This window comes from Anguilla rostrata, chromosome 13, assembly GCF_018555375.3.
Source record: "Anguilla rostrata isolate EN2019 chromosome 13, ASM1855537v3, whole genome shotgun sequence".
NCBI classification, from domain to species: domain Eukaryota; kingdom Metazoa; phylum Chordata; class Actinopteri; order Anguilliformes; family Anguillidae; genus Anguilla; species Anguilla rostrata.
In genome coordinates, this window is record NC_057945.1 from 13,109,837 (window position 1) to 13,127,374 (window position 17,538).

Consider the following 17,538-nt stretch of genomic DNA (forward strand, 5'->3'; position numbering starts at 1 on the left):
AGACTTGTATTTCTCATTTACATAGCATTTACTGGGAAGCTCCAGGTGATGGCATTTCTCTCTTTCTATGTGGCTTCAGTCTATAGCTATCAAATCCATGAATAGATTGATCTCTGTCAGTCTTGTAACTGGCCACTTGGTAACTGTTTTGACAAATGCCCTTCTTGTCCAGTTCAGTTTGGCAGGATGGCTTGATCTTGGCAGTGTATGTTTGTGTCATATTGTTCCCACTTTGTTGCAGTGGACTTAACAGTAATCCTAGGAAGGTTCACAGCTTTGCCAGTATTTTTATAGCCTTGTCCAGATTTCTGTCTAATCAGCAGTTTCTGAAATACTCAAACCAGCCCATCTGGCACCAACAACCATGCCACGTTCAAAGTCACTTAAATCACCTTTCTTCCCCATTCTGATGCTTGGTTTGAACTTCAGCAGATTGTCTTGACCATGTCTACATGCCTAAATGCATTGAGTTGCTGCCACGTGATTCGCTGATTAGATATTTGCGTTAACGGGTGCAGTTTGCAGTTGAACAGATGTACCTAATGAAGTGGCCGGTGAGTGTATATATACTGCATATGGGGGTTCTCCAACACTAGGGTTTGGAGTCCCTGTCCTAGGGTAAAATGACATCTGTAATTATTAATTAAATAATTATAGATTTATTTCACTATGCTTGACAAACAAAAATAAGAAAGCTTACTAAGAATATAATTAAGAATAGAATATAATTAAGAATATAATTTAAAATATTCTTGATGTTCAGGAATAAAATTCTGCATTTTTAAGTGCATGTTTTTTTTCCATTTGAGATTTTGAGCCCCACAGTCTTGTAAATTAATTAATTAATAAAAGATGTGCATTTACTGCTTTCAAAAATATAGACCTGGGCCTTGACATCTGACACAAAAGGAAGTTGCACATTAGTCAGTACATTCTATTTAACCAACATTAGGGTGAAACATTAGGTCAAAACGCCTGTAAAATAAAATACGGACTGACTAGTGCAATTGATGACTCTGCATTTGCGACTCCTTGGTTGTTAATGTTGCAATTCTGCTGCTGCTGACGTCAAGATTCGCAGACATATGTTCATTTCATCACAGCAGGCTTTTACATTTAATGCAATTTTGGGTGTTACACAGCTATTTTGTACAACCCATCCAAAATTAGATGGTTTATCACTGGTTGAATCCAGGAAACTTGAAATACTGGATGCAATAGAATTAGATAAAGGCCAAACTAACTGAGAATGGGAAACAGTAAATAACAGTACGGGAAACTCTCGCTCTATGGGCAGGATGGGCATGGGTCGGCAAACTCCAACCAAAATGGAGGACAGGGTGGTGGTCGGTCCTCTCACCTTCTTCAACATGGCAGCCAACCCTAGCTCGTTTTTCTCCAATCACGTGGCAGTCCTCTCCCCGGGGAGCACTTCCGGTGGCGTTTCCTGTGTTTGTAAACTGAGAAAAACTGGAACTCGGGCGAGAGATTAAAACAGCGAAATACGAGGAAACCAAAAAGGTAAATAAATCATTCAGAACGTCAATTGGTTTCAATCATGGCTTACTCTCTACGTTGTTAAATCGACTTTAAAATAGAGTGGGAAATAAGCTCCGCAGACTTATCTAAGGGGACTGTAGGTCGCACGATTTGTGTGGCTAGACTGGCGAGGGGGGTGCAGTACGCAACCATCATCACAAACGTCTTGCATTATCGCGAAATCTCGCTCGAATTGTGCGGTGCTCGTGTAGACTATCCTATTTGAGTCAATGGCGGGTCGTGTTTAGTATTCTTGCATTTCCATGTTGTAGGTCTTTAAATACGCGCGATCGAAACACATTATTTTTTATTTTATTCGGCTAGATGGCGAGATAACGAACTCGTGTCTGTTTTTGAACGTAGAGCTGTTTGCGAGTTAGCTAGCTAGCCAGCTAAATTGCTTGCTAGCTAGCTAACGTTAACTGCCAGTCAACACAATTCAAATGCATTGTTCTACGTGGAGTAACTTATGCATTGCTAAAAGTGTGGGATAAAATAAGGGACGATGAAGATGTAGCGGCCATTATTCAAAATAATGTATCGACTGTAACTAATTGTACATTAGACTAACTGAGATAAACAGCGATGTAACCAACTGCCATATGGACGAAACGAACTAGGCTAGTGTAGGGTTTAGCAGTCCCGGCTAGAACAATAGTTAGTCTAGGACTTGACAGAGCTAGCCTTAGCTAGCTGGCTGGCTAACGTTCGTCAGCTGGTTCAATTTGTTTGCGTTAGACTAGTGTAGATAGTTGTTTCAGTCTTGACCGGCTAACTAGGCATGTGTTAAAGAAAATTAACGTTAGCAAACAAGTTATGTCGGCTAACGTTATCTTCTTGCGTTGAGATGGCAGGGTTATTTATAGTTTTAATCAGGAAATTTGGCAAATTAACCCTAACGAACAAAAGTGAGGCTTTCTTGTATGGGCAGTCAAGGCTGCTACCTAGCTGTCACTAATTCACTGTAATCTGAATACTTGTCTCGCTAATAATATGTAGTCTAGCTAGGTAGCTAGAACCAAGTTAACCGGAGTTACAATATGTCAATGTTGTACTAGTCGAACATAGTTGTAGCTTAAGTATTGATTCGAGGCAGACTGACGTACCTCTGTGGGCAACTGCTTGTTTCCCAGAACCGAATTTAAGATGAAACTCTCCAGCAGAATCAGACAGTTTGTTTGTATTTGAAAATACAACCCACATTTCGACGTGCCTCATTAATGACGACAAATGACTCCTGAAGGTGATCCGAAAAGCTACTCAGTGGATGGCTGTAGGCTATAACAAACTTTAGCACCTGCAATGAACTGAGTGTTAACAATAGCAGGTTACATTGTTTAGCTAATGGGACCTAAATATCAATTGTGAGGAAGAACTTGTGAATGGCGTTGTTGTGTCATATGAGACTATAAAGAAGACAGGGAAGCGGTTCTCTTTGGTTTTTGAGGCACGTTCATCTGAGTTTACCTAACGTGGTGCATTTAAAGAAAAGCAAGATAACGGCTTGGGAACAATTTGTTTTTGGTTAAGTGAACTGGGAGTTTCTTTCCTGAATCGTTTTTCATAATGAATTGTATTTTTCTTGGATATACACCCTTTTGCGAGTTAAAGAGACGTTTTGTTTCAGTGAAGAGAGCAAACAGTCCTTATTGGATGATAGCTTGTAATTTTGTACCAGAATGCCCTTATATGTGCCTTATTTCTACAATTAGCATTTTAAATTCAGCTGATTCATTAGAAGTACTTTTATCTTTTGTATTGTTAAAGTACACAACTGTCAGTCTAATGAAATGTAAAATGACAATACCCCTATGAATGTGTGTGTGTGTGTGCGATAACATGCACTTGAGGTAAACATGGTTGTTCTTTGAATAGTGATCCTTCTGTGGACTAAAGAACTTTTTGTGATATTTCTATTCCCCTTTCATAGTCCAGTTTTCATAGCTTTGTTCAATGCTCCTTTTTTGTTGTAGTTAATTTAATGTAAGCCCTTTACTATGACTCATTGCGTGGTTAGCCTCGGAGCTTACCTTCCTTTTGTTCTTCTTGGCCAGATCCCTGGACTTTTGTTTTTTCTTATGTTAAAGTCTTTTTCTTTTTTGTAAGAAAGTAAATGTTTATTTGTCCCTTTTGTCTCAAGTCTAGTTTTGTAGTATATTACATATATGCCTCATTTTTAAATGAGTTTGAGGCCGTTTCAGCCCAAATGTATTTTTCTGTTTGCCTTCCTTTCTTTTGTGATTATGTGCTTTAGCTGGAACTGGCTTGATTCAAGTATAATCGATAAAATTAACAGTCTTTCATATCATAAAATCCTGGAAGTCATATCATGTATAAACTGAAACCAGTGTATTGGTTAGTCACATTTACCTGGCCCCTCCCTCTTACTGTGGTTTTGCCTTCAGAAGCCAGACGAGTCTTTCGGCAGTTGTGTAGACTTTCTTGTTCCGGGGTCACGTGACATCCGGTCTTTTTCTTTTCCAGGGATCTGGTGCCAGATGACCGGGGTGGGCGAGTCCTCCCGTCAGACAGACCATCCTGAGTGACGGCTCTTCAGGCAGCTCCGTCACCGCCCCCCCCCCACCCCCACGCTTAGGGACCGCGGCGATGACACACCTACCAAGCAGCTCAGTCCGTGACCACATGAAATGGGTTCGTGTTCCCGCCATTACTAATACTGTGATTTTTGTCTTCTGTTCATTGGAATTGATGGCAGTAGTCCGAGCAGGCCGCTGGCGTAAATGCTCAATGCAGTCGTTTAAGGCCGCGCACTTAAACTCAGTTTGTGTGAGGGTGCGTGTGTATGTAGGAATGCTTTAGGGCCACCAAAACCCAAGGGCGGCTCTGGTAATAGTGCTGAAGTCAGTTATTGGTATCTGCCACGCACAATAACATGTTATAGCCTAGCCGACATTAAGAAGAAGCCACATAATCTTATGCTGCCAGATGGCTGGGCTGGGTTTCGGTAGTGCTTTCAATGGGAGCCCCCCTGGGAAATCTAAGCTGTTGGAAGAGGTGTGGGTGGGACAGTGCAGGGTAGTCATGTCTCTCTGGACTAAGCACATACTCGATGCACACAGTGTAGTGATGGGGACACTGTGCCATTGAAGAGGCTATCTTCTGGATTATGCAGTCAACGGATGTCCTAAAAATGGGAGTATTCTTGCTGCGAAAAACGAACTTAGACTGGTTTGTGTGAACTAAATGACGTAAAATGATGCGTTTGTGGAGAAAAGTGAACTCTGCATCGACTTCGGCCACTGCGGTGTGAATGTCCCTGCAAGCCGAGCTAGCCGAGATGTTAGCACACCGATGTCAGCATGGACACTGCCTGCAGCTGAAGCGTCTACCCATTAAAAAAAAACATATATATATATATATATATATATATATATATATATATATATATATATATTCGCCTTCTTATCAAGTGTACTCCAACCTTAACTCCCACAGAACTCTTCACAAATATTAGGGGGGTTCCCTGTTGTCCTTGCCAGATTCCCAGCCTGTCTGACTGATTATCCGCGAGTAGTATCCCTCTTTGTCCACCTCTGCTGGTGTAGGGTTAGCACTGTAGCAAAATGGCAGCTGTGCATCATCGAGGCGGCTGCCATACTTTGGTCACCTTTCAGATGAGCCGCACCCCTCACTGATGCGAAAACACGTTAACATGCGCTAACGCCGCTGTTTAAGCGTGGTCCATTCGACCAAAAGTCCGACCGTACTCCCCTCGGTCTCATTCTGTTCCCTCCTTCCTCCCCTGACTACGCATGTTTCCCGTGGCTGTCTCCGCCCCCGGGCCCTGACTGGCAGGCGGGGTTGCTGGGCTGTGAGGCGGTTTTGTCAAGCATGGCCCTGATGCAGGCGAGCTCCATGGCCGGTCCGAAGAAGATGATGTCACCGCTGAGTCACGGGCAGCGGGAGAGCGCCGAGCGCAACGCGCCGGGTCACATGATCCTGCCTTCTGGAATGAGCTGCCCACCGCTGGTGAGAGACTTGTGGGGGAAATGCAGACCATTTATTCAGTCCAAATGTATTTTAGTAATTTATTTAAATGGCACATTGGGCAAAATCAGTTGCCTTGCCTACATTTCTGTAGTACTTGGAGGTGAACTCTTTAACTCTTGAGACAACTGGATTGTGGGTAAATGGGGGGGTACTTGAGTATTGTCATTATAGAGTTGAATGTATGAAGTGGCAAAAAAGATGTTTTTGCTCTCCTTGGAGCATAACACAAATGCTAAGAGTGCTTCACTTTCAATGCCCTGCCAGTCACATGTACACATACAGGTATTTGACCTTATCAGTAGAATTAGCATGCCAGTAAAATGCACCTGTCTTTTAAACCTCATCTTGAAAAGCAGCTTATGCAGTGATTTTTACACGTTTTCCTTTTCGCAAACTCCCATAGTTCATTGCACAATCTTTGTCATGTATTCAATCAGCAAACAACTTTAACTTTGACTTTCATGTAAAAGTAAGCATCACACATTTCCTTCACAAATCCAGTTTTAAGCAGTGTAGCTGTAGAATGAGGCTGTAGTGTTTCTGTGGTATGGTTTGTGTAAATGTTGAGGTTTTGGAGGGCTTTAAATACAGCAGTTTTAGGTTCCACTTCTCTAGCACAGTTAATTTAGGCCACCTATCTCTCAGTGTTCCTCTCTAAGGGCTTTAATCTCTTAATCACATTTTTAAGGAACTCAGAGAAACACCGTGGTTTTTGGTTTTAAGGTGCTCATCTAAATGCAGTAGTTCTGATTTCTGGACACTTTTGCGTACGCCTGTTGGTTGTGGTTGTAGGTCACTTGTCTCTAAACACAGTGATTTAGGCTGTGGGTCGCTCCTCTGTAAACACAGTGGTTTTACAGCACTCCCGTCGGGTTGTAAAGTGACTGCCTTCCCCCTGCAGCTCATCAGAAAGGAGGGAGAGTTCCATTCCTCTCGGCTGTTGGACGATAAGGAAATGCGGGACAGCGACGACATGCAGCTGAAAAAGAAGAACAGGAAGTCAGGAACGCCCTGCAAAGTGAGAGCGTGGGGGAGGGGAGCGGGGGGGAGGGGGGGTGGCGAGTGGGGGTGAGAGGGGGAGGGGAAGCAGAGTGAGGGGGGTGGTGGGGGGGAGAGGGGGAGGGGAAGCGGAGCGAGGGGGGGTGGGGGGGAGAGGGGGAGGGGAGCGGTGGTGAGGGAGGGGGTGGGGAGCGGGAGGGAGGTGGGGGAGGGGGGGCACAGGGAGCTGTTGCACTATGGAGGGGGTGGGGGGGTGGAGACACTGGAAAAGAAAGGGGGGGAGGGGTTGTGCAACACAAACTTCTGTGTGTAGGTGCGTATGTGTGTATGGGGGTTGGTGGGTGGGTGCGTGGCTGCACATGTGTGTTATTTTCAGGGAAGCTTGTACTGTATATTTGGAATGTGCCCTCAGTGCTTCTACTGACAGGCCACTGAAACCTGTTCTGATGAATAATAAGTGTGGCAAAAATATTAACTGGAAATATAAGAAGGCAAAATTCAAAAGCACACAGGTCCCTTCAGCATACATTGTGTATTTTTGATTTTGTATGTACGCCCACACACATGCACACATCATACATGCATGCACACACTCCATATATATGAATATATAGACACAGTTGTATCATGCGAACGTACGTGCATCTGCATTAATGTGAACCATAAACTAAAATGCATATTATTCTTCAAGCAAAATACCAATGAAAAATGCTAATCGTTCATGAATCTGAAAGTGATTCAATTAAAGGCTGTGCCTCATCTTGAGGGCCTGTCATTACACGCCTGTTCTGAGCGCCTCTCTCACTGTGACTCTCCACCCCCACCCCCCCCCCCCCCCCCCCACCCCCAGGTGGTGGTGGTGGACGAGAACGGCGACTGTCCGCTCAAAGTGCAGAAGAACTTCATCTGCGAGCACTGCTACGGCGCCTTCCGCAGCGGCTACCACCTGAAGAGGCACATCCTCATCCACACAGGTGAGCGCCCACCGCCTTCCACCAGCCCCGCGCGCCTGGGCCGCGGTGCGAGCGGGGGGCGACGTCCGTCTCGATTTGAGTGAATCGCGTGTACACGGACACGCGCACGCTTTGAGAAGGTGGGCTTCAGAAACACGGCGAATACTTTCGGCACCTCTGTCTATGGCTGTTCAGCATCACTGGAGTGGGCGTCTTCACTCTAGTGGCAGTCAGCGATTGCAAGCGATGCAGGTTCATTACACTGTTCCCCTGCAAAAAAAAAAAAGAAAATGGTCCATTATTAATGTAAAATTGAAATAAATATATAATTTGAGGCAAATGATGATAATGTATGATTATGGTCAGAATGCTCTCAGCTCGCTAACTGGCACTAGCTTTTTTTACACGAGTCAGGGCTTGGTTTTTTCACAGCTGATGGCACTAGAAATCTTGGGCTGTTCGCAGTTAAGAGAATGGGTGTCAGTTTATTGGTGCTTTTTTTATTTTAAAAGCCTTTACTGTTGCAAGACGGTCGTTGACATCTTAGGGCTCTCTACCAACATATAGGCAACATACTGCTAATTGCCATCCACTGTATGCAGTCCCTATCAAGTCATGCAATTTTAAATGAACTTCAACTTTATTTAAAATAGAACTTGCAACAATAATAACAAATCAATGAAGAAAACTAAAGGCTTGCTAAATTCTAATTGCTGAAACTTTTAAACATTAAATGATAAACATCCTAACTGTGTGCAGATGTCAGTGAAGCTTATCGTGAAAACCAGTAATAAACAGAATCCTACCATTAATAGAAAAACTACCCACGGTCCATTAAGTCTCTCTGACTTATTTGTGCTTATCGTTAATGCTCAACATGGCCTTTGTGAAGCTCAATAAAAACAATTTTGTTGACAGCTAGAAGTACAAGAATGCAGACGTTTCAGTCAGTGGGCTTCATTCTGCATTGAATATGGAAATGGTGATACAAGTGAAAATGAGAGAAATGACAAAAGAAGGTTGTTTACTGCTGTTACAACAGACATCCTTAGCTTTATCCTTAACTGGCTGTCAGCCCCAGTCCATGAGACTTTCTGTTACCATTAAGTTAATGTGGGAAGGGCAACAGTGTAACCGATTTTTAAGTAATGGGTCGAGACGTGTGCTGCAGTACGTAGGGAGGCTGACTCTTACCCAATATGCGAATCCCCCGCCCGTGTGGTTGGGGGTTCGATCCCCCACCATGGCACTCTCTGCCTTGGGATCCCATCGCTGTCTGTTGACAGTTGGGAAGTGTCCTCTCTCCTTTTAAGAAGCAAAAACAATTGTTGAAGCGTTAGCCGTTGTTTTTTGTTTGGTGACGCTGTGTGTGTGTCGTTAGCTTTGCGGGTTAGCGGTTTTGATAATGTGTGCCTCTGTCCGAAGAGCATTTCCTTACCAGGCTTTCTGTCCTTCTAGGGGAGAAGCCGTTTGAGTGCGACCTGTGCGACATGCGGTTTATTCAGCGTTACCACCTGGAGAGGCACAAGCGAGTTCACAGCGGAGCGATGCTTTGTAGGCCTCACTTCTTTTTAATTTTTTTTTTATTATCAAATACTTTATTTGCTGGATTAAGCGTGCCTGTGCATGCACTTGGTTTAGAATGACACAAGTAGGATGAAATTGTTGAATTTTAACTAGTGTTTACCAGGGATGTTAAACAATGGATGATTTTTAAAAGTCATGGTCAGAAGTTAAAATGCTTGCATGGTGCTTTTCACAACATTTACCATTAGCCATGTAGCTAATGCCCTGACGTGCAGAAAAAGCTATTGCATGTAGCTAATGCAAGAGATTATGTAATGTTAGTCAAGTGAAAATACGGGTGTGCCCCCAGTACAGGACCTATTCATGATGCTGTTGCCCTGCAGAACGTCGGTTATAAAAAATAAAATCCATAGTGAGTAAAAAGATTGGCTCACTGATTGCCACTAGCCGTATTCATATGATTTGACCCTGCTTTCTGTCGCTAGCAGTCGTGAGCCGAATCAGTGAACAATATACTATTTAACTATTAAATAGTCAAAATTACAGGTGTGCTCGAAACACCAGCAATAAATGGGAACTTGTCAGTAATAAACAAACCAGCCTAAGTCCATAAAATTTTTCTGTGCCTAGGCTTACCTGTGCTTAGCATTGATAAACTAAATTAGCCGTTCACGAAGCACGGTCCGCGTTTCGTTAGTCCAGAGGCGGTCCGCGCACCGCCGCGCCGACGGGTAACGAAAAGCCGACCGTGCTTCGGTAGCGTTGCCGCTAAGCTGCTAACCCACAGCGCTAACGTCACGCTACGCGCGCGAGCGTTAGCGGCTTTGATGACGTGTGCCTTTGTGTGGTGAGCGTTTCCTAACCAGGGTCTCTGTGCACCTAGGGGAGAAGCCGTTTGCATGCGACCTGTGCGACATGCGCTTTCTTCAGCGTTACCACCTGAAGAGACACGAGCGAATTCACAGCGGAGAGAAGCTTTGTACTTACCCCTATTTGATTTTTTTGCTCAAACACCGCACTATGTATACAAGGACGTAGGGGAATAATAAAGCATGTGTGAATTTCCTGTACTGAAAACGAATACACTGTTGCTGAGAATATAAAATTTATGTAATTTTAGTCCAGGAAAAATCAGAGGAAAAGAATTTAACAAAAAAAAAAACATGAGTCAGTTTTAATCAGAACACTCACAGCTCGCTGACTGCCACTAGCTTTGTTTACAGAAAGAGTCATAGTTTGGCTTTTTGTGGCCAGTATCTGCAAACAAACACCTACAGAACCAGTGAAGCAGAGACCAATACAGTGCCTTGAGAAAGTATTTGCCCCCTTTCAGAGTTCCTGTATTATTTAATATTTGTCATACTGAATGGTTTTCAGATAAAATTATTTCATTAATTTAATGGAAAAAAAAAAAAAGATCAGACACCCATAGCATCCATGTAAAAAGATAATTGGCATGTGAAAATAGTAAACTGAACTGGTTGCGACACCTTTAGCAGCAATACTTGCAACCAAACCCTTCCTATACTATGATATCAGTCTTTCACATCGCTGTGGAGGAATTTTAGCCTGCTCTTCTTTACGTAACGTTGCTTTAATTCAGACAAATTGGTTGGTTTTCGAGGATGAACTGCCAGTTTCAGGTCCTGCCACAGCATCTTTGTTGGGTTCATGTCAGTGCCTTTGACTAGGCCACTCTTCTTTACAGCCATTCAGATGTGGACTTGCTTTTGTGTTTTGGATTGTTAACTCGCTGCATAACCCAATTACGCTTTTGCTTTAGCTCATGGACAGATGACTGGATATTCTCTTCAAGAATTTTCTGGTACTGAGCAGAATTCATGTTTTTTTTTTTTAATAATGGCAAGTCGTCCAGCTCCCGAGGGGAAAGCAAAAAAAAAAAAAAGAAAAAAGCATCCCCACACCATCAGTTACTGTGAAATTCTGTATTTGTTTTACACCAGACATAATTGGACCCGTGTTGTCCAAAAAGTTCCACTTTTGACTCATCTGTACATGGAACATTATCCCAAAAGCCTTTGGGATCATCCAGGTGCTTTTTTGCGAATTTGAGATGAGCATTAATGTTTCTTTTTGTTAGCAGTGGTTTCCTCATTGCTAATCCCATGAATCCAATTTTTGGCCAGACTCTTTATTGTTGAGTCATGAACAGCTTAATACATGACCTTAGCTGAGGCTAGAGAGGCCAGCAGTTGTTTGGATGCTCTTCTGGGATCTTTCGTGACTTCCTGGATGAGTTGTTGCTACGCCCTTGGAAAAAATGTTGGCAGGCTGGCCACTCCTAGGGAGATTTGCCGCAGTTTCAAGTGTTCTCCATTTGGAGATAATGGCTGTCAAGTGAGGTTTGGTGGAGTCCCAGAGGTTTAGAAATGGCTTTGTAACCCTTTCCAGCCTCATCTCTTCTGGAATTTCCTTTGATTGTGGCATAATGTGCTCGTAGAAACCTTCTGGTGACTACTACACTCTTATGGAAAGGTTCATTATGAGTGAGATTGAGTCTCAACAAACCTGGCAGCAATTAAGCATGGCTGTGTTCAATCAGCTGAATTTACTTACCAATTAAATTTGTTTAATTGGTTGATCCATCATGGGTGATAGATAACTTTTTTCATTAAAATGAAATGATAACTTTAAAGATGTGTTTTGTGTTTACTCAGGTTCCCTTTGTCAAATATTACATTTTGTCTAAAGATCTGAAACCGTTCACAGTGACGAATATGCAATTATAGAAGAAATCAGGGAGGGGGCAAATACTTTTTCACGGCACTGCAAGTCGTTATTTATTTATTTATTTATTTATTTACGACCCCTCACCAGAGGCATGTTCAGTTACAATGCAGTGCAATGTAGTGTGGCGTTAGTGTTGGTTGGTTAGCGGCTTGATTACATTAGCCTTGTGCCTGTGGAGCGGTCACTAACGAGGTTCTCCGTGCGTTCAGGGGAGAAGCCGTTTGCGTGCGACCTGTGCGACATGCGGTTCATTCAGCGCTACCACCTGGAGAGGCACAAGCGAGTTCACAGCGGAGAGAAGCCCTACCAGTGCGAACGCTGTCAGCAGGTGAGACAGACGGCCCCTCCCCTCCCGGCGTGCGTTCTCCTCCACGCACGTCTGCCGTAACGCACTCGGGGGCCTGATTCACTAAGACCCGTTAGCATATTCAAGACCTTTTCGCACATGCAAAACCAGTAACGTGACCAATGATTGGTCTTGGTATTTGCTTTGCGCCAGTCGTTGGTTTTGTTATTAGTTTTGCATGTGCTAAAAGGTCTTGAATATGCTAACGGTCTCCGTGAATCTGGCCCCCTATACGAACAAAAGCGTTTCACCACACTGCTGATTTAGGAGGAGACTTCGTGTGACGACGACTGCGGTCGATCCGGCTTTACTGCCACCGTCAAATCACCGTCTCCCTGAATTTAACTATGTTTATAATGTTAAGTTCTGATCTTCAAGAGACCTGTTAATTGACCTGCTACACTGGGTGCTGTTAAATCAGCAGTTAATCAGTATTCGTCATCAATCAATATCGATGCTCCTTGTCCCAGTGCGTTTGAAATGGGTAGAGCGCGTCCTCGTTCCCTCGGCTCTCGTGCCCGTTAGCTTTACCCGCATCTCCTCCCGCCCAGAACTTCTCGCGGACGGACCGCCTCCTGCGACACCGGCGGCTGTGCCAGGGACGGGCCGTGGCCAAGGTGGAGAACCAGTCCTGCTGCGACGTGAGGGCCTACTCCCAGGAGCCGCCGCCCCCCACGGCCGCCTGGAGCCCCCTGCACCCTCCCCCCGGCCGCCTGGCAGTTTGACAGACCCCCCTCTCCTTCCCGCCCTACCCCCCACACCCACACCCCACCGCCACCCTGGAGAAACACAACACGCCACAGCTTCACGGGCTAACAGTCTGGAGCTCACTGGCGCCATCGCCAGGTGCTGACTGAAATCGCAGATCCGGTCATGAGCTTCCGGGAGGAGACACATTTGAACGTGCTTTTTGTTTTCTTTTCTTTTTTCCCCCTCCTTCACCCTTTTTTGGTCATCTAGTTTCTTACAATAGATGGTGGATAATTTTGTACTTCTTCTATTTGATTTCTATATTTTTTTATTTTGTTATTATTTCGACTTTACTGTTTGTTTTTATGGTACCGAAAGGTGGGGAATGGAAGGGTGGGCGTCAACACCATGGCAACGGCTAAAGCTAAGTTTATACATGCATATGGTGAAGCTATGGAGGGAAATTATATGTAGTTATCTGTAAAAAAAAAAAAAACCCTGTCAGATGATGGTAGAACCGTAGAGGTTAGGTTTGTATACCAGGCATTGGTTGTGAAACTGAGGGAGACGAAAAAGCTTTTTTGACATTTACAAATGAAAACCATCCCGTTGACAAAACAGGGCTATTGTTGGTCATAATGCCACAATGCTCTGTAATGGAAAGGAGAGGATCAGTTATCTTGTGTGGTGTGGAGACGACCCATTTAGACTCCAGTGTAGAACAGCACTGAAGACTCAGGACACTGCACCAGGAGGCAGCTTTACCAATATATGTCAAATGTTTTCTTGTTTTAATATATACAGACAGACTTACCGAATAACAAGTAAGACACAAAACCTTGTGGCCTTCATACATGCTCACAGGCGTTTGTATTCTTTTTTTGAGGTTTAAAAAAAAAAAAAAAAAAAATTGTTTTTATGTTAGCTAGAGAATGTGACTGGCAGTTATCAGCGGCGGGTTTTACAATTCCGAAATTGCGATCGCGAGACTGCCGCTTGCCGCATTGCATTATAAAGCCTGCAGGGGGCAGCAAAGGATATTTAACAGTGCAGTTCACAGGATGGCGACGCCCCAAATGGCACACCTCTGAGGGGAGCACGGTTTTTCCTCATAAAAAAACGGGCCACCTCAGAGCGGCAAGCCAAAATGTAGGTTTCCGTGTCGTAAAGCGAATCCCGTTGGGGCAAGCGCCCGTGGATCTCCGCGCAGCTGTCACAACCGTCACAACCGACTGTTAATAGGTTTCCTCTCTTAACACCTGTATCATTCAAGCCAAAAGGAAAGCGAAAATCAGGACACAATGCAGAACTCCTCATCCAGAATAGATGTGCAGATGATGTGACCACAGCCGCGACCGGTTTGGGGTCTCCGTAACGCAGGGCTGTGGCGGCCTGCTCTCTGACGGTTGCGCTGCAGTCCGCACTCTTTCTGCCAGAGGTGCGAGCACGTGCAGCAGCAGCAGCACCGAACAGGGGCTGTTGGGGCGGGGCGGCGGGATCCGTAGGCGGGCCCTAGTCGCCGCGTCCGGTTTGAACATTCGCAGCCTTCTTTTCCGCCAGTCTGAAAACGACGAAACGCGTTTGTGAAATCCCGACCACCAGCGGGTGACCAGCGGCGTTTTCAGTTTGAGGATCACGTGCTGCTGCGCTACGGGCAACCCAGGGGACAGAAAGCGGGGGGGAAAGCACTGGGTGGACACCCCCCACCCCCGCTTCTGTCGCTTAGCAACGTCCCTGTCACCGAATCTCAAGGACCTTTTTTGTTTTTCTTAGTATATTCTTAAACACTGGAGCGAGAAAAAAAAGCTGGAGCTGATAATGGATGTATTGTTTTTAAACGGCTATAATTTTTAGTCCATTGAAAGAGAGACATAACCTCGCTTTAAAATGGTGGAAAAAAAGAAACAAATGACCAATACTTGGATTAGTATTGTTTTGAGAAATCAGATTGTCTTGTATTTAAGTATTCTTAGGGACCTAGAGTACCTCAGAAGATTGCAGTGTTTTAACACTGTTCTTACCCCCTTCTTACCCCTAAAACTGTAGTGAATAATCTTAATAGGAATACTAGAACAACTGTGTCTAGAGTAGCAATCACAGATTAGAGTTTTTTAATAGTCTTGCATGCAGAGCTGTGATCCTCGGTTTAACTAAAAGGATCATATATTAATTCTTTGTGTAGGTATGAAGATTTTTTGCGTTTAAATAACTTTTTTTTTTTATTGTTATCGCCATTATTGTTAAAACGGGCAAACTAATATTTACCCTCATGATCCAGTTAGTGACAATGGTATGGAGTGAAGAGCAGGGCTTTCATTAAGCTGTAATAAACGCCTTTTTAAAAAAGACATCGCTTTTGGCCTTCGTTTTTATGGGGTACCTTGTTAAACCTGAATGCAGCGGTCATTAGATGCTTAATTAAGGATGTCATCACTAGCAGCGGGGCTGTTAGTGTAAATAGTGAAGGACGGTTGTGCGCGCACGCGCGTCGCGGTCGCTCCCGAATGCGCCATTTTCAATCACAAGATGAAAGGTTCGAGGACCACGTGTCTCCATCAGGTAAGGTGAAAAACACCAATGCCCATAAATTCTTACCATTGTGCTGACGTTGTGATTAAGTAGACAGGGCACAGGTTTTCTTGGCCTTTAAACTATCTTGGATTAACCTTGGACTGTCTATAGTCCATAATGGTCCCCTTCCTTATGTATTGTTCCACTCATACACCATATGTTATTTTCAGTCTAAATGTTTTACATTGGAAGTACTGAAATATAACTATTTTCATGAATTTATTCCAGAAGCATTTTTTCAGTTTGGAGTAACCTAATAATTTTCTGATAGCATAAAATGCTTTCTATTAGTGTTTTTTTTTCTTTTCTTTCTTCATTTATTAAATTCTTACAAATGTGTTCAAGTAGGGCCGCCAGTCTGTCTCCCCTTGTTTTCTCGCATGGTATTTCAGTCCTCCACCAGCTAGAGGTTACGATAGCCTATTCCTGAAGCCCCTTCTCAAACAATTATTCCATTTCGACCACCTCAGTAATTTGTAGTCAACTGCTTAAATCGATCTGTTGCTGTGCTACTCGAGAGCTGAGTAACAACGAAAGCCAGCAGACCCTGCAGCTCTCCAGGACCAGGAGTGATAACCACTGGCCCAAAGACATGCTTTTCACAGCATTTAAATTTAATTTTTATATCCTTGCAGGTCACATTTTGGAGACAAACTGGTGGCCCAGCTTATAAGGCCTTATGGGCATCTGCAGGACAGTGAAGTTCAAACAAAAGAACAAAGTAGCATGTATTTATACACACGCACACACATACATATGGTTAGATTAAACCCTGACTGGATTGAAAGGCAAGGGATAAATGACTTTTGGTCTAAAAGAAGACACGGGGTTACTGCAATTCAGATTCTTCATTAATTGCATCAGAATTTATTGTCTCCGGAGTGTGAACCTCGTGGCCTTCCCTCTTTACCGTCAGTTCTCCACTTCCATGTAAGGAAATCTATTCCCACAGTGGCCAGCAGAGTGCAGAAGTGTCCGTATGAAGTGAGGAGGGCCTTTTTAAGTGCTTTCATGTAGGCCTTTCACCTTGGATAAACCCTGGATAATCCCTCCAGAAAAGGTAGCATTTATTCACCCCAAGAGGGCGCTTCTCTCTGCGGCGCTGGAGAGTGCAGGGCTGCCAAGGCCATGATTTCACACGAGACGGACCATTTGTCAGGATAAATGGCTGTTTTAGTGTCGTTGGAGACGGGAGCATTATATCTACCCGCACGGTCTCCGTTGGGGCGTTGCGCTGAGGCTCTGTGAGCCAGACTGAAACTTGGGAAATGGAGGATTGATTTTTATAAGTAGTTGAAAGTTAACGATATCCCTTCACTTTTGTGACAGTAATGGCCATTTATTATTAGCAGCCAAGGCATGACTCCGGGATTCTGTTTTCCCCCCAACATTCGTTTTGAGTTCAATCACGATACAACGAGCACCAATGTCGCATCTTTCAGGGGAACGTGCAGCCACGTGTCACAGAAGTATCAAAATCCAGGAAGACCAATGAAGTCAAAATTGGCTGAACATCCAAAGTTACAGGAATACGTAAACAAGAACGGGTAGCCGTTAAGGCCAGTCTTGGAGCCAAAACAGGTAGGTTTTCCACACCTGTACATGCAACTACAAAGGGTCATCGATTGAGTTCTTGGCGAACGCACAGTGGGACTGGGCGAATAACATTCAATGTCCTAGTCAGTGAAGTTGCAATATTAATTTGGGCCTTGAATTTAACATGAAGCCTGGACAGTGAACAGGGGTGTGTCACATGTGGTGGTTTGGGGTAGAGACGCCCGTTTCAAAATTCTATTCTTTCCTATATGTATACAGGACCACCAAAAACCTAAACGGAAGTTTGACTGGTATGACAAATAATTTACCGGAGCCTACCCCACTGTATTTGCATAGGCATAGCGTTTACTAGCAATTAGCTGTCCTTTCTGACTGCTAACAGCATCACCGTTCTTCCCAGTTGTCAGGCTCCCAATTCACTACCATTTATTTTCAGAACCTCGCCGAAATGAATCGTTTTGTAGCACAAATCAACTGGAGGATAATTAATCGAGATTTATTTTTGGAACTGATGTGTTTCAAGCGTTTCATTTACTTTTAAAGGGAAAAGAAGGTCCGGCAAAAAAGTTTCGTTATTTTACCTACGTGATGTAT

The 17,538-nt window shown here is 44.0% G+C and overlaps 1 protein-coding gene across 6 annotated transcripts; it reads left to right on the plus strand.

Annotated features, from left to right (window-relative positions):
• The first annotated feature begins 1,370 nt into the window (after positions 1 to 1,370).
• On the plus strand, positions 1,371 to 15,164 carry znf740a (zinc finger protein 740a). Of its 6 annotated transcripts, none has more exons than XM_064306679.1 (9): positions 1,371 to 1,521; positions 4,024 to 4,191; positions 5,356 to 5,529; positions 6,452 to 6,568; positions 7,400 to 7,523; positions 8,961 to 9,056; positions 9,913 to 10,008; positions 11,990 to 12,108; positions 12,678 to 15,164. In XM_064306679.1, the coding sequence occupies exons 2-9, from the start codon at positions 4,147 to 4,149 to the stop codon at positions 12,849 to 12,851; spliced, it is 945 nt and encodes a 314-aa protein (XP_064162749.1). In that variant the 5' UTR covers positions 1,371 to 1,521; positions 4,024 to 4,146; the 3' UTR covers positions 12,852 to 15,164. The 6 variants fall into 6 exon arrangements, with proteins under 6 accessions (XP_064162749.1, XP_064162752.1, XP_064162753.1 ...); XM_064306681.1 differs by lacking the exon at positions 1,371 to 1,521 and adding an exon at positions 1,655 to 2,782; XM_064306680.1 differs by lacking the exon at positions 1,371 to 1,521 and adding an exon at positions 2,789 to 2,986.
• Positions 15,165 to 17,538: the final 2,374 nt, after the last annotated feature.

Excerpts from the sequence above, each read along its gene's own strand:
- znf740a (XM_064306679.1), top strand. The coding sequence starts at position 4,147 with ATGACACACCTACCAAGCAGCTCAGTCCGTGACCACATGAAATGG. Across the intron at positions 5,530-6,451 it reads GAATGAGCTGCCCACCGCTG|CTCATCAGAAAGGAGGGAGA; the intron begins GTGAGAGACTTG and ends TTCCCCCTGCAG. Across the intron at positions 12,109-12,677 it reads AGTGCGAACGCTGTCAGCAG|AACTTCTCGCGGACGGACCG; the intron begins GTGAGACAGACG and ends CCTCCCGCCCAG.